The sequence below is a fragment of the Phacochoerus africanus genome, chromosome 1 (genome assembly GCF_016906955.1).
Source record: "Phacochoerus africanus isolate WHEZ1 chromosome 1, ROS_Pafr_v1, whole genome shotgun sequence".
In the NCBI taxonomy this organism is placed as follows: Eukaryota; Metazoa; Chordata; class Mammalia; order Artiodactyla; family Suidae; genus Phacochoerus; species Phacochoerus africanus.
The window spans coordinates 99,766,705-99,783,236 of NC_062544.1; the positions used below are offsets into that span (position 1 = coordinate 99,766,705).

Sequence of the window (16,532 nt, forward strand, 5' to 3'; positions counted from 1 at the left end):
CTCCTCAACTACTCTCTATACGATCATTTACTATTAAAACACTTCATCCACCATTTTGGTTTTTTTTTTTTAAACATGTATACAAAGATGAAGTACATAACTAAGAACATAAAACAATTCTATATTTTAAAATGACATAACTTAGGTTACACAAAAGAAAAATGTCCATCTGCCAGTGAGAAAAAGCTCAAAATAAGATTGCTGAAGGGAAAAAAGTTACTTAGGGGAAAATTAAAAAAAAAAAAGAAAAAAAAACCACACAAATGACTTATCCTCCAACAAATTAAATGTAAACAAAAACAAATCAATTTTAAAACATGATCATTCAATGGAAACTGAAAAGGACAAAAATCTGAGATGAATGCACAGATGATAGTGAAAATGTACTCATCCTTCACCTGAGGCCCCATACACATCGGGGGCGTAGAGGGCACCAGTAGATCTGGAATGGTGTCTGGAGGCTGGAATAACAGGACCATACAAACCTCATCTATTACTATAGAAACAAGGAATAGTGGCAGCACTATAGTCAGGCAAGGAGAGTTAGTTAACAATGGTATTATTATTGAATAGTTCAGGATCAGATTATTGCCAAATAGGGCAACTGAACATTAGCATTCGAACACCATTCTTGACACACAACAGATCTTACGCCTAAGGGGACAGACATAAGCCCACAGGAGACAAAAAAAGCAAGTATTCAAATGGAAGGAAATGTCAAAAGTACAAGCATGAAACAAAGAAATGAACATTGTCGTTAAAAAAAAAACCACTATGGTAACTAGTAACCAATAATAATAATCTCTTCTAATCCTGAACCCATTGAGCAGCTGCTACCAATCAATTTTACAAATGGGTAAACTAAAGCATAAGGAAGGTTACTTAATTTGTTCAAAGCCATACCTCAGTATCTGTACTCTTTCAAGGCCTTTGCTCTAAAACAGTACACATACTATCTTCAGATTGTTTAAAAGATAACATACTTCATTTATGTTAAGATAAACATTTGCTATAATGGTTTATAGAACATAAGTTCTACATTAAGTCGTTTTTTTTTTTTTTTTGCTGCACCCGAAGCATGTGGAAGTTCCCAGGTGAGGGACTGAACCCATGCCACAACAGTGACCTGAGCCACAGCAGTGACAACACTTGATCCTTAAACTGCTGAGCCACCAGGGAACTCCTTGGTTTTTTAAATATCAGAGCACATTTGAACACCAAAGAAACAGTATTAATAATTTAATAAAAAAATCCCTAGAAACATGTGATTATTCCTGTATTTATGACATCTCTCTAAATCTAAATTTAGTATATTTAAAAATTTAGATCTTAAAATCATGATTTTCATAACATCACAAAGTGAGTCTTTCTTAAACAAACCAGGAAAAATTCATTTTATTATTTAATGAAACATACTTAAAAGTTACTGTTTCAGAGATATTAATTAGGACAGTTAAAATACTTTTATTACATGAATTACTCTTTCCTTTGCCACAGGACCTTAATGAATAAGAAAATAACCAAAAGTTTGAAAGGATTAAAGAGAGAATGTTGCATAAAATGTTTAATCAGACCCTGAAAGGTGACTGGTACCATCAGCAAAACACGGTAATATATAGTTTTAACTTTACCAACAGAAATAATTTCTAAAATGATGAGAAAGTGTTGAAACTATATGGAAATACTTTAATAGAGGAAAAACTTTGAAAACCAATTGAAATCAATAGCTTTCTGTGGCTGAAGATAACATTGATTCGCCTGTAATAATGTAAGCCTTATTCTGAATCTTGGTTCTAGGAATAGATGGACACTAAGAGTGCAAGTTCCAGAGTTCACCTCTGCTTAGCTCTGACTTACTTCTGGTGCTTTAGGGCCTTTCCATGGGCCTTGTGTTATGAGTGAATAGATGGCAAGCTATGGGATTCATCTGCTGAACAGCAATATTCAAGTCAGAGGAGGCAGAAGGATTCACCAAATAAAGACAGCAGAATGCTGGTGAATACAGCAGAAAATGGAATGTAAAGCACAATCTGGTCTCTGGGAACTCTATCTTCATCCCTGTGTGATAAATGGGGCTATAAAATCTAATTCTTCTAAAACCATATGATTAAAAGGTTTAACCACTTTTAACCCAAACAGGATGTTTCATTACAATTGAAAAAACTGTCTCTTTCGATAATAAAATGTAAATGATTTAAATGGTCAAGTGGTGGCTTCAAGATAAATCTAGAAAAGTAATGGCTAAACAATCTTTTTAAAAACAGGGAGAACATGTTTATATTTTAAGTAATTAGAAGTTGGTTATAAACGTCCTTCAATCTCTATGATATAGGTTTAAACAGTACAGAAACATATTTTTGTTTCTTCTTGAAATGTCAGGTTTTCTACTAATGCCACGTTAGATCTTAAAAAATTTAAGATCCCTGCTAGTAATGTGTAATACAACTAATGGTAGGGTAGGCAAGCAAGTTTCAAGTAGAAGATGTGGACGAGCAGGAGCAGGAGCAGCAGCAGCAGTGCTGGGTGGCAGTGATGATGACCGCAACGACCATGTGCTCACGGTGTGCCAAGCTCTGCTCTGAGGAATCCCAGGTACTGAACAGCTACAGAGCTGGGGTATCAGCCATGCCAAGTGACCCTAGAACACATGCTTTTAGACTACCACACACCTACCCCACTACTTTCAGCTCTTCAAGGTGGTATGCTTATGTTATGCCAATGTAGCATTTATTTCATTTTTTAAACATATATGCATGAGGATGTACCATGTGTGTGTGTATATATATATATATACATATATATATATATGTATGTGTATGCGTACACACACATACACAGACACTCTACAGACTAAGCCTAGTGTATTTTGCATATCAACTAAATATATCTTTGGTAAAGTATAGAAAGGGAAGCTCTGTGGCACCTGAGACTGGAACACAAACATGGGTTGAAGAGACTCCTGTTTGTGCCCACAGCTCAAAGGGTCAGTACAGGATAGTCTAGTAGTGATATATTTGAGCCAATGGCCTAAAGAACAAGAGATTCATTTCTAGAAATTCTATACTAACATGTCTATTGAAGGAAATAGTAATTCCAATAGATAACAAATAGAACTGTGTTCTACTTAAATGTCACGAAGTCTGAAGCAAAACTTACTAAGTATTACAGTAACCCGCATTTTTGCAGAATTAAAGAAAACACTTGAAATGGTCATAGGTAAGTGCACAGAAACAAAATACTAGTTAAAATGCTGAGGACCATACCAAAATTCTTAAGATTTTCAACATAAAAAAATTCTCTCTCCAATTATTCTAAAATACTAAAAGTTAAAAAATCTTTTAATATTTTTATAATTGAGGTAAATATACTATTATAATCCAGCTTATAATACAATCTTTATTTATTTACTCATTTATTTTTTGTCTCTCTCTTTTTTTTAAGGACTGTACCAGCAGTCGTATGGAAGTTTGCAGGCTAGGGGTCGAATCTGAGCTGAAGCTGCTGGCCTACACCTCAGCCACAGCAATGTGGGATCCCAGCCGTGTCTGCAACCTACACCACAGCTCACGGCAACAGTGGATCCTTAACCTACAGAAGCCAGGGATGGAACCTGTGTCCTTATGGATACTAGCTAGGTTTGTTACCGCTAAGCCACAATGGGAACGCCTATGATCTTTATAATCAGAGACAGGTTTTGTAACAATGACATGATATAACCTAATACATGGGAAATGACTATTAAACTGTAAAATACTATGAAAATATTAATCCCTACCATTTTAATAAGTAGTTCATATAATATTTTGTAATATATATATTCCCTTTCTAGTAACCTAAATTAAATATCTAATGTGAAATGTTAACATATCTGGTAAAAAAGACAAAAGCATTTTACCAAACTAAATAGTCCACATTTCTCTTAAGAGTAAATACTTAAATATCATCTTTAAATTTTACTGGTATATTTATTAGGAAAAATCTTGAATTCAGTATTTATTTACTTTAAATCTATCAATTAATTATGAAGGCAATTTGTTTATCCAATGCCTAACTTGCTCATTTAAAACAAGTATATGTCAAAGGAATTTCCCAAACATAAAATTTCCTTCTGACCCATCTCCAAAAGTCAGAAAAGAGAAGAAGAATAGAGTTGATGAAGAAAGCTAAATCCAGGGTTTGTGGAGGTTATCAGATGGTGAAAACACAGTGGGAAGCAATACACCTCACACTTGTGTCAACACTTACCAAGCGGCTGGAAAGAGCGAACAGGACTTGTATCCCGGCTGCTCTCCCGACTGGCTTCCCGGCTGCACCCTTGACTTACACTTGGCCGAGGAATACGACTGCTTCGCGCTGATGTGAAGCAATGGACAGCAGCATAGAAGGGGAGTAAAGAGAAGAGCTCGTATTTTTCAATATTTTTTTAATTCTCTTTTTTCCTTTTAGGGCTACACTCGCAGCATATGGGAAGTTCCCAGGCTAGGGGTTGAATCCAAGCTGCAGCTGCTGGCCTACACCACAGCCACAGCAACGCCAGATCCGAGCTGTGTCTGTGACCTATACCGCAGCTCACGGCAATGCTGGATCCTTAACCCACTAAGCGGGGTCAGGGATGGAACCTGCATTCTCATGGTTATCAGTCAGGTTCTAGGTTCATTATCGCTGAGACACAAAAGGAACTCTGAGGAGAAATTATTCTCGATGAAGCATTAACAGTTAAAATTCTTTCTTATTTTACTTTTTTTTTGCTTTTTAGTGCCACACCTATGGCAGGCATATGGACGTTCCCAGGCTACGGGTTGAATTGGAGCTGCAGCTGCCAGCCTATGCCATAGCCACAGCAATGCCAGATCTAAGCCGTGTCTGCAAACTACACCACAGCTCACGGATCCTTAACCCACAGAGCAAGGCCAGGGATTGAACCAGCATCCTCATGGATACTAGTCAGGTTCACTACTGCTTAGCCACAATGGTAACTCCTACCAGTTAAAATTCTTGAATACAGTCTTCTAGTTTGCATGTGATTAGTAAAAATAATACTTCACTAAAATAAAAAAGGTGCAAATAAAAATATTTAAAATACAAATGAATTAGAATTTCAAAATAAGATATCTAATTCAATTTTTAACCTATATATATACTTCAATTCTCATTGAATTTTAAGTTGTTTTCCTCTAACTTAGAAGTGTCTAAATCAAATTCTTCAATCCCACCAAAGCCTGAAGTACAAAAGAAATATAAGGTTCCAAGTTTTACAAAAAAGACCTTACCCACAGAAAGCCTAGATGGACTGGCCTCTCTGCTACAGCCCTGGCTTCGTGGTATCTTGCTTCTCTTCTGTGCTGAGGCTGAATTGACCAGGACTCTTTGAACACCAGAGCTGACAGTGGAGAGGGCTGTTGTGGTCAGAACTCTTCCTGGAGACCCAGACCGGCTGCCAGCTGGACACCAAACACACATACAAATGTTAAGATGTGAACTCCAAGAGAACCTGCTGAAAGGATAAAAATTCAAGAAGTACATCTGAGAAAACTGATAGAATGGCAAGTTCTAAGTTCAAAGGAAATAGACTGAGGAAGATTTATATATAATCATAACCTGTAATAAAAAGGTATTCTATATCTACTAGGATTGACTGGTAAATCATGTAAAATATATTTTCATTTTTGGTGCATATTAAGAGGCTATGTTAATAAGGATAACACTATTAAGATTTTCAGAACATAAACAGTATAAAAGATTTCCAAAGAAACAATTTATCTAATACATTTCATATAGTTAAAGCTATACATTAAAGAGTTATATATTAAAGCTACATATTTAAAAGGAAAATTTTAATAGGTCTATTACTGCTATTATTTTTGTAAAGAATATAATAATTAAAATTTGCTTCCGGTTAAAATAGATCATCTGCTGAGATGCCTCTAAATAGTTATAATAAATTTATCTATTTTGCTACTATGTATATCTTAGAATTTTATATGATTAAATTTTTAATGTTTATAAAATTGGGCCAGCTAAAAAAGAAACTTGCATTTTGCTATTTGTCTTCAAATAGCATAGGAGTCTTGGGTGGCCACAGTCTGGGATGTAGATGCAGAATGAGGGAAGAACAAGACTAGTTGGCAAATAAATGTTAAAGAAGTGAGACCCTTTCTAAACTAGTGATTTTCAGACTTGAAGACAGAGGATTTGTGGCCAGGGAGATAGAGAGAGCTGGACAAAAATCTCAGAGATTGGAGTGAAAAAAAATTTAAGAAATATGGTTTTAAACTAGAATTTTAAACTAGCTTTTAAGAGAATAAGCTCCTGGTCAAGCAAAACATTTTATATCTGCATTGAAAGGGAAAATGAACTTGATAGCTATAAGGTAAAATCTAATTCTAGGTTCTGAATGATGGTATTACAGAAAAGTTAAACTTGCACTTAAATAAAATATCACGAGGAGTTCTCTGGTGGCTGAGTGGGTTAAGGACCTAGCATTGTTACTGCTGTGGCAAGAGTTTAATCCCTGGCCTGGAAACTTCCCCATGCCATGGGCACAGCCAAAAAAAAAAAAAAAAAAGTCATGAAAGCAAAAGTGCCCCCTTTATTGGGCATTTCTCTACAGTCACAGCTCAACTAGTCACAGCTCAACTTGTGCAATTTTACCTATCATGCTTCACTTCCACAGAGCACAGATTAAAGCCACAGAAGACAATGGGGACAACTAGGGAAAGTCTGTGAGGGAGGGTGCTGAATGTGAGGCAGGGAGTGGTGACTTTTTATTTCAAGCCACATTTTGAGATTTTTTTTTTTTAAATGAAAGCTTTGATATTTCCGGACTTTTATCATGTTGTGTAGACCAAATAATACATGAATAGAGAGGCAGGTTGGATGTGGCCCATGAACTGCTGAGCTGTGACCCTTGCTACTGTTTTTTGGCATGGTCTTTCTGTACACAATTTAAACTCACGCTTAATTCCTAAACTTTATCAGCACACAAAACGAAACTCATTTTCCAATGATTATAACAATACTGTAAAACAAAACAATGCTTCCGATGAAATAATTTATTATTTGCGTAGAGGGAATTCTAAATTAGTGCAGGGAAATTATACAAGTATATTTTAAAATGAGGGCTCATTTGACTTTTCATGATATTTCAGGTGAAGAATCTTTAAATCAGGTTTCTTTTACTTACAACGTTAAGGATACTCACAAGGCACCTATTTGCTCCATGCAGAGTCTAAACTAAACATACACACCAAAACATCCAAACACCCAACATGCCACAAACTCACAATGCAAGGTAAGCTGATGGAATACTCTATGGCAACACTTGCAACAATATAAAAAGTATAAATAATGAACTGAACACATACAATATGTTATTCTGTTAAAATTAATATGAGTTTAGGGGTGAAGGTGTTGGTAGGAGATTGGAGGATTCCTTGAAATGTGGATCTATTCAGCAGAGAGGAATAGAAGCAGAGAAACCATTCCACCTATTCTAGATTTATTGAATTTATCAAAATTATGCAAGCTCACTCTCTCTATATTGAAATTCATTCATGCCCTCTCCTAGAAATAAAACTGTCAGTGTTATTCATTACCCAGTTTCCCCATGCCTCTTGTCCCTGCTGCCTACCAACAGTGTGATATTACCAGTGCCTAAAACTCATTTTGGAATTACTTATTCTTAAAAGAAACCATCAGGGCTCAGCAAAAGAACTACTAAGGCTAATTATTTCTTCTGAGAAAACCACAGAGTGATGAAAGAGTATGAAACACCTAGGGAATAGAATATGACTAGAAAATACGTTACAAAATTTTAAATTAGATATCTAATTTCTCTTGCACTGCCTAAAGTTTTCAAATTATCATTTAATACCTTTTATGAGACATTCTCAAGGCATTACTAAAGCTCCTCTGCTTCTGTGGGAATATGGATACTTAAAAAAAAACAAACAAGATTTTGGTAATAAATAAGGACAGGTCAAAGAAAAATTGTAAATGGCAAGAAAATTGTAAATTGTAAATGCTAAGAATTTCTGCTGAATAGAGCCCTTTCTTGATAATGAAAATAGGTGATCAAACAACAGAAGCACACATAAAGTCTATAGATTCTTACCACCAATGGTATTAGCAGATTGTGATCCTGAACAAGTGTAAAGGCAGAATTAGGGTAAGGGTTATAATCCATGAAGAGGGAAGGAGCAGATTTAAAATGGATGGCAGATGGAAATAAAAAAGCTTTAGTCAGTTCTTAGAAAATAAAAAACGCTAAAGCAGAAAAAGGAGATTAAAAAAAAATCCCAAAAGCATTGATGTCCATAACAAAAGCAGAACATTTAGTCATTTTTATAGCTGATAAACTGAAATCAGACACTCAGGTACAAAGCAGATGAAATGAAGGTGCAAAAGTAAAATTCTTTAGCTTTTCTTCTACTGATAGCCTAAAATCTAAATAATTAAATGTTTAAACTAAATTATTATTTAAACATTTAATTTAAAACTACAGGTAAGGAAGAACTACAACATCTTCTAGCTGAAGAAAAGTTACATGAAGAAGCTACAGATTTTATCTTTTTCTTAAGACACACAGGGAAAAAAGCAAACAGCAGGAGAGTGGGGAGACAAATTTCTGACAGGCTGCACAATCATTTGTACATAATCAGGCACTACCAACAACAAAAGACACATTTTTTACATAAATACAAATCCGGAAATCTCTCAGTTGAGTCTGCCTTTATTTATTTTGGTTAGCCATCAGAACATAACTGCTTTGACCCAAGAGATATTTTTCCCCCTAAATGGTGATATAAAAATATGGAAAGACCATGCAAACCCTAATGGATTATCTCACAACAATGTGAAAATGGAGATCACAGCAATATTTTTGTGCAAATATGTTGTAAAGAAACTACTTTCAAATCATACAGGACCAGAAAAAAATCTTTTTCCAAAAGAATTTGAAATGAAACAAAGTCATTCAAATAAATAAACAGGAAAATAAACATAAACCTCACCAATATAATTTAAAACCTAAGTGATTTTACAGTGGGAAAATCTTCTGATCTTAAAAATCCTACTAGGTCTAAAACGCCTATCATTATGTTTTCCCACTCTAAGAAAGGATATGAAGTATTGTGGACTGGGTTTCAAAGTGAAAAAACAAAGTAAAAAAATTATTTTATATTCTTTGAAGTGATCAGTAGTTATAACACTTAAAAAGGAGGTCCTTAATACAGTAAAAAACCATATACAAAGCACTCTGAATCTCTGCCATAAATCTGGCCTTAGTTTACTTTAGAGGAGAACTCAGTAATCTCACATAAAATTAAGTTTTATCCTTAAGGTACTGGATATAGACAGTTTCTGGCTGCTGCTTTTATTTTTCTTCATACTTTAAATTACTTAACTTTACCACTGTTTTTGTTTCCTGAAGGCCGTAAGAATAACAAGGTACAGAGAAGTGCACAACAGGAGTATAAAATTCAGTTGATATCAGGTTAAGAATAACAAGGAAAACAATTTTATTAGCTAAAATATAGAGCATGTATTCTGGGCTCAGACATATACACACATAATCTGATCCTCACAACAATCCTGTGAAATTATCCTCTTCATTTTACTGGTCATAGTAGAAGTATACAGAACTACAGCAATTTTAAATAACCTGAAAGAGTCACGATTCAAATCTGGGCAGTAAGGCTCCAGAGTCTATGATCCAACTTGACTGAAACACAAATCACTCAGTGATCTTGTTAAAGACTGAATTTAGCAGATCTGTGGTGGCAGGAGATTGTGATGCTGATGCTAGTCCAGGTACCATATCTGGAGTAGCAAGGCTCTAAACTACCCTGCTACTCTGCTAAAGATTAAGTTACTTTAAACTGATTACTCTGAAAAGAAACAAGATCAGAGAGGAATGTGATATGATCTATTCCTAATTTGGTTGGGAGATAAACCCTTACCTAGAGGGCATTTGCCCTTATTCCATTTGTAAATAATCCTCAATTAGCAAATCCATTTTCATGGACATTTCTACTTATTTTAGGACTCTCGTTGAGTGCTCCCGTCATTACTCTGCCTGGATTTTTTGACTTTGCAAACAGGATAATCTGTTAGGACTTTGGACTTGTCTAATCACCTCCCTAGCCCCCTCTAAGCCATCTCTTTTCCCTTATTCCAAGATTTAGGAATCAAGTTAAAAATAGGGCGTCTATATCCTGACAGATCACCTAAACAGCAGTGGAGGATAGCTACAGCTATTTCTTTCCAAAATGGCCAAGTATGTAGAAGAACTTCAGACCACATACCTAGAAAAAAATTCCTGTTCTAAGAGTGTGTGAAGGAAAATCTCTTGCTAAAGAAGGAACAAGAACAAGCTCTTTCAAATTAATAATGCCATAAATGTATATATTTCTATTCTGGAACATACAGGAGTGAATCATTCATTTTTATCTAGGCAAAAATTGTGCTTTTTAATAATTGTGCTTATGAAAAACAGCTTCCCAAGAAACTGCAAAAACACAAATCTTAAATTTAACAAGGAACTTGGTCATTTCAATTTATATTTCTTCTCTATGAATCAGAATATACCTGCCAAACATGCTAACTGTATTCTAACATATTTTAAGGAGAGTACAAAGATACCACATATCTGCTCTTGAATACCATTAGCAAGATGCAACCAGATTTCATGCTAACGTACAGCAATTATTTGGCCTCTAAAAAGCACAATTTTCCACATTTGCAAGTTTCTGAGTAGACTGTGAAAACCTCAATGCTAAAAGATTCGTACTATTTAAAATATCTCCATGCAAAAGTTTGTACAGCAGATGAAGTTTTTTCTTTCTAAGTGGCAGATATCAATGATGCAGCCCTAATAACACACCAAAGACAAGACAACACCCACTCCAAAAATTCCAAAACATGCACAACAACTGACCCAAAACATTGAAAAAAAAAATACCTTCATTTTTGTCAGGTGATGATGAACCTAAAGTACAGAACAAGAACTCAGTTGTGGCTTGTCTTTTTTGAAATTCTTTTTGTCTTTTTCCACTGGTCAATCTCCTAATACAGTAATATACAAGAAAGATGCTTATCCTAACATATTAGAAATACAGGAGAGCTAACAGGCAATACATACGCTGTGACTGAGACACCATTTTTGTTCGACTTCTTCCTCTGGTATCTGTCTTGGCACTTCCCATACCAGCAAGTGGTGCTGAAAGCTTTGCTCTCACCCGACCTAAGGAATAAAATTATTTTCATAAAGATAATTTTCTATAATAACATTTGGTAATGAGGAAAAAAATCACTATAATTTTCTAATTGGGTGTGCTTTTCGAGTATTGTTAAATTCTGTAAGATGTAACCTTCACTTACAGATTACAGTCTTAAAGATTCAGAAATACATACTGCTATTTACGTGTTGTACTATAAGCTAGCCTTCCTTTGACAGTAAAAATAAAGTCAAACTAAAATATCTCCATTCTTAGTTTGATATTATTAGTCCGGTAAAGTAGAGTTATAACTAAGATAATTACTGCAGCATGCACTTACTCTTAATTGGTAGTTCTAATCCTAAAATTTCAGTTTCTATGAAATTTAATTTATTCTCAAGTTCAGCCTATAGCTTAAAATACAAATCTAATCTTAGAAACAACAACCCAACAATCTTTTTGCTTGAAAATGTACTTCCAAAGGGATCTGCAAGAGAACACAGTACAAGGTAAAAATATCTAATCTTTTTATATCCTGTGCTAAAAATCAGATTACTACAGGTGTATATGGACATGTTTACTATTCTCTTTCCCCAACCAACCGATTTCACTCATAAATCATTTGAGGAAATACCAATCACATAAGAGTTGGCACTTTTCCCCACACTTTTCTACCTCCAAGTTGCATTCCTTTCTTCCCTATATTGCCTCATCTCCCTCCATGAAACCAAGCCAGAAAGGTCTGCTTCTAGAACTCTTGAACCAAAGGAAATAATACTTATCAAAGTGTTTAAGTAAACTGTCATTAAAAAGAACAAAAATATACCACTAGTTGGTACTCTGGTGTTCTCAAGCAACAGTCTCAAACACTATCCAAACAGAACCAAAAACCATGATCATAAAGAAAGGGCTCAGAACCCTTTTGAGTTAAAATGTACAAATTGTAGGGGAATCTCAATATAAACATAATATAGCTTGATATGGTTTTATTAATTTGGAAAAATATACTGAAGAGTACAAAGAAATTACCAAAAGAAAGGAAAGGGAGAAGATAGTAACTAAGAACTAGGCATAAAACAGAAGCAAAATGAGAAGTACAATTGGCAATCCTAGTATTCATTCTATCAACTTTTTGAGGCCCCTAAAAACCAGTAGTTCAGAACTTTTGCCCTTTTATAGAGTGTTTTTAGAGCAGGATACAATGTTCTCCTGACTAAGAAGTAAAACAGAAAGATGAAATTATTATTTTTGAAATGGAGAACTCACCCAATATAACAAAGAAATTAGGATAAATTATTTTGACACTATCTTTATAAATTACAGTGCTACAGGGCTAGTAACTATATTTATAGAATACTCTAAAACTTAAAATATGGAAATATTTCAAAAACATAAGAGTAAATATGAGGCCTCCAAAATGTTAAATCTACCTGGTTGTGTATCATAAGAAAATGTCATCCATGTAAAATTTAGGAGAAAAAAGTGTGTTTCATATCAGAGGTTTAATAAGATAGCCTTCAGGCAGGATAAATAGAAAAATTGAAATTTTTTTTTCTTTCTACAAATTCAAAAGCAGTGAGTATTTTTTAAAAGGTAAACTGACTTAGTAAATTAAAGTCTTATATCTAGAAAGCTTTTTGTAATCCCCAGTTCAAATCATATATGCAATTCTCCAGTCAAAGATTCAAAATCAAAGATACATTTAAAAGTTGACTAAATAAATACATTTAAACGCTGATGATATTTAAACTCCAATGATAAAGCAATGGCACATGCTCTCTCAAAGTATAAATGAATTGGCATAAATTAAAAAACAAAAACACAAAAAGCAAAAGCATTAATGTCACTACAGGAAAAGATGAAACTATGTAACTTTATACTAGATATTACTAAACATGTTAAACAATTATGTTTTTCCAGCATGAGATGATGATCCAAGAAACAAAGCAAAACTCCAGGATGAAGGATTAAAAAAAAAAAAAATCCATATGTATAACTAACACAACCAAAAATAAAATGTAGAAGTTACCACAGCTGGCAAATTATATGGCTTTGCAAAGAAATTAGCCTATTTTAGTTTTTAACATTTCATTCCTACCAATGAAAATATTAATGTAAAGGTATTTGTGTTACTAACAAAATGTATAATTCTTACCATCGTCAGATGCTGTTCCTAAATAAGAGAAATAAAACAATAACATTTCAACAAAGTCTGCCAATGCTGATGTTAAGACTTCCTTCTGCCTCCCACCCAAGACAAAAACTAAAGGGCAAAGAAAAAAAACTATCTTCTAGTTTGTTAGCCTTAAGTTAGTTTTTAAAAGGTTCATTTCGATATAAAACAAAATTTGAGGTAACCTAATGACTCAAAGCACCAAAAAAAAGGACTAAATTAGCCGAAAATAGCAAAATTCTCTAGCGAACACTTTTGTCTACTATATTTCACACTTCAAATTTTAAATGGTGAAAAAAAAATCAGAGAAATCAATCACTCAAGGAAGAGGCAACTCTGCCATTACTCTCTCCAAAACAAAGATTTTTACAGATCTTTTCAGTGTAAGAATACTTTCTGTGCATTTTCAAAAGGTAGCTATGAAAGAACTACAAAAGCTAACTGAAAAACATGGGAGTCAAATCCACAACCTAGGCCTCATTCACCTAGTATTTTCATCAAAGCTTTACAAAGACCCATCCGTCCCTCAGCTATTTTATTGAAAATATTTGTGTTCCCTAGATGGCAATGAAAACTAGCAAGAATGATCAAGTATAGGGGAGTTCCCGTCGTGGCGCAGTGGTTGGCGAATCCGACTAGGAACCATGAGGTTGCGGGTTCGGTCCCTGCCCTTGCTCAGTGGGTTGACGATCCGGTGTTGCTGTGAGCTGTGGTGTAGGTTGCAGACGTGGCTCGGATCCCGAGTTGCTGTGGCTCTGGCGTAGGCCGCTGGCTACAGCTCGGATTCAACCCCTAGCCTGGGAACCTCCATATGCCGCGGGAGCGGCCCAAGAAATAGCAACAACAACAACAACCACAAAAGACAAAAAAAAAAAAAAAAGACAAAAAAAAGATCAAGTATAAATATCATAACTCACTACTACTACATGGCAATGAGAGATGTTTCTCTGTGTGCATGTAGTTTCTTTCTTTTTTTTTTTAATTGTAGGGCTACATATCAGAGAGTAACACATCATGAAACAGGTGATTTCTCAAAAAGGCTGATGTTTCTGACTCAATAAGAAAAAAAATTTTATCTGAAAAGTGAGACTACTTTGTTTTTAAAGGATCTAGAATCTCAGTATTAGAAGTGATATCAAAGGGATTGAAATGCAGAAATTATCTCTTGATAACTTTTCTTTCACTTAATAATTTTTTAAATGTATGAAATACATTTAAAATACAGAGAACCAGGAGTTCCTGTTGTGGCGCAGCAGAAATGAATTTGACTAGGAACCACAAGGTTGTGGGTTCGATCCCTGGCCTTGCTTGGTGGGTTAAGGATTCAGCATTGCCGTGAGCTGTGATATAGGTCACAGACATGGCTTGGATCCCTAGCTGCTGCGAATGTGGTGTGGGCTGGTGGCTACAGCTCCGACTGGACCCCTAGCCTGGGAACCTCTATATGCTGCAGGTGAGGCCCTAAAAAGACAAAAGCCAAAAAAACAAAAAAAACAAAAAAAAAACAAAAAACAAAAAACAGAGAACCACAGAAACTAATTATAAGTAACACTCATGTACCTAACCCAAGATTCAATAAATCTTCCATTTCATCAGAATAGAAGATATACCAATTTCAGAGTGTATTCAGTAAAGAGCAGAAATCATACAGGTTTCCATTTTCCCTAGATTTCATACTATGAATTACAGATTCAGGATCTTCTTATAAATTCTTAAAGAAAAAGCTCCTAGATAACATTATGGTATCTGATGAAGTGGAGGGAAAGTGATGATAACATGTAGTCTAATATTATACAAAAATACCATACAGATAGAAATTACCATATTGGGTCAAGTGATTAAAGAGTAACTAAATACTGAAATTTAAAAAGCAAAGCTTAAAGTTCAATTTTGATTAAATGTTAATTTAAAACTCACTCTTAAAAAGATAGCATCTGTAACTTGCATTTCATTTTCATAAACAACCATATGAATCTGTAAAATGTCATTTGTCTCTCTCAGGATCAGAGTTAGTAAACTAAAGAATTGAATCAAATGACTCTGGAGATTCCTTTCCCTTCTGAATCTAATATTTCAGAGAAAGAGTTAAGAAATCAAGAATATTCTAAGAGCTCAGGCTAAAAAAAAAATTAAGATAACTTATTTAACTTCTAAGAAATATTCATCTAGTATTTGGGTAAACTGGGTAACTCAAAATGGATATGCCTAACCCAAAATATATCAGAGAATTATGTATGCATTTTCACATTAAGATTGCTGCTAAATAAGCAGTCTGTTTTCATAAATTAAGAGAATGTACAAAGATATTATATAGAATCCAAGAGCCATAAAAATTTTTAGTAGAATTATAAAAGGAAGTTCTTACCATCCATCTTGTCAGAAGTATCCTCTTTGATGAAAGAGCAAGCAAAGAACAGAGGAAAACTTAGTATATTAGAAAAAAAATTTTATAACCCCTGGAAAACATTATTTTTAAGAAGACAGAATTCATAGCACAGATACATAAAAAGGAAGTTTGTTTTCAATTAAAACATACTAGGAGGGAATTCCTGTTGGGGTTCAGCAGTAGCAGATCCAGGTGGTATTCATGGAGATGCAGGTTCGATCCCAGAACTTGCTCAGTGTGATAATGATTTAGCATTGCCATGAGCTGTGGTGTAGGCTGCAATTTTGGCTAAGATCCTGTGTTGCTGTGGCCGTGGCTGTGGCTGTGGCTGGCAGGCTCTGACCCAACCCCTAGGGGAACTTCCATATGCAGCGGGTGTGGCCCTAAAAAGACAAAAAAAAAAAAAAAAAATTTAAAAATTAAAAAAATAAAAGAAAGAAAGAAAACATACTGGGAGGTTAAATAAAACAAGGTTCCTTGGTGAGATAAAGATACCTCCCCCCTCAAAAAAAAAATTAAAGAACTGAAATGATAATGAGTCTGATTTCCCAAGCATAGAAAAGTTAAAGAAGCCCATGTCCCAACTATGGACCCTTGCACCATCAGGGAAACCCCTGCTTGGGTCTGCTGAGTCTCCCGGAATATGAATATAAGGGTCACTTTGCCACGCTTTCTCTTTTTCTCTGCAGGCTATAGTACGCCCCTAAATTCTACTTTGAATTTAGCTCTCTTGTCATTATCTTATATACTGCCTTTT

At 34.7% G+C, this 16,532-nt stretch overlaps 1 protein-coding gene across 28 annotated transcripts in view; it reads right to left on the minus strand.

Annotated features, from left to right (window-relative positions):
* Positions 1-16,532, minus strand: part of CLASP2 (cytoplasmic linker associated protein 2) — a 204,308-nt gene that overhangs the window by 65,663 nt on the left and 122,113 nt on the right. For 8 of the 28 annotated variants that reach the window (XM_047769742.1, XM_047769668.1, XM_047769725.1 and 5 more), the window contains 3 exons: positions 11,141-11,242; positions 5,271-5,441; positions 4,246-4,353 (listed from right to left, as the gene is read on the minus strand). In XM_047769742.1, coding sequence (XP_047625698.1) covers positions 4,246-4,353; positions 5,271-5,441; positions 11,141-11,242 — 381 coding nt within the window. Of the gene's footprint in view, positions 1-398; positions 462-4,245; positions 4,354-5,270; positions 5,442-10,960; positions 10,988-11,140; positions 11,243-13,371; positions 13,390-15,754; positions 15,779-16,532 lie in introns of all 28 variants that reach the window. The other 20 variants (XM_047769661.1, XM_047769613.1, XM_047769656.1 and 17 more) reach the window with 7 other exon arrangements.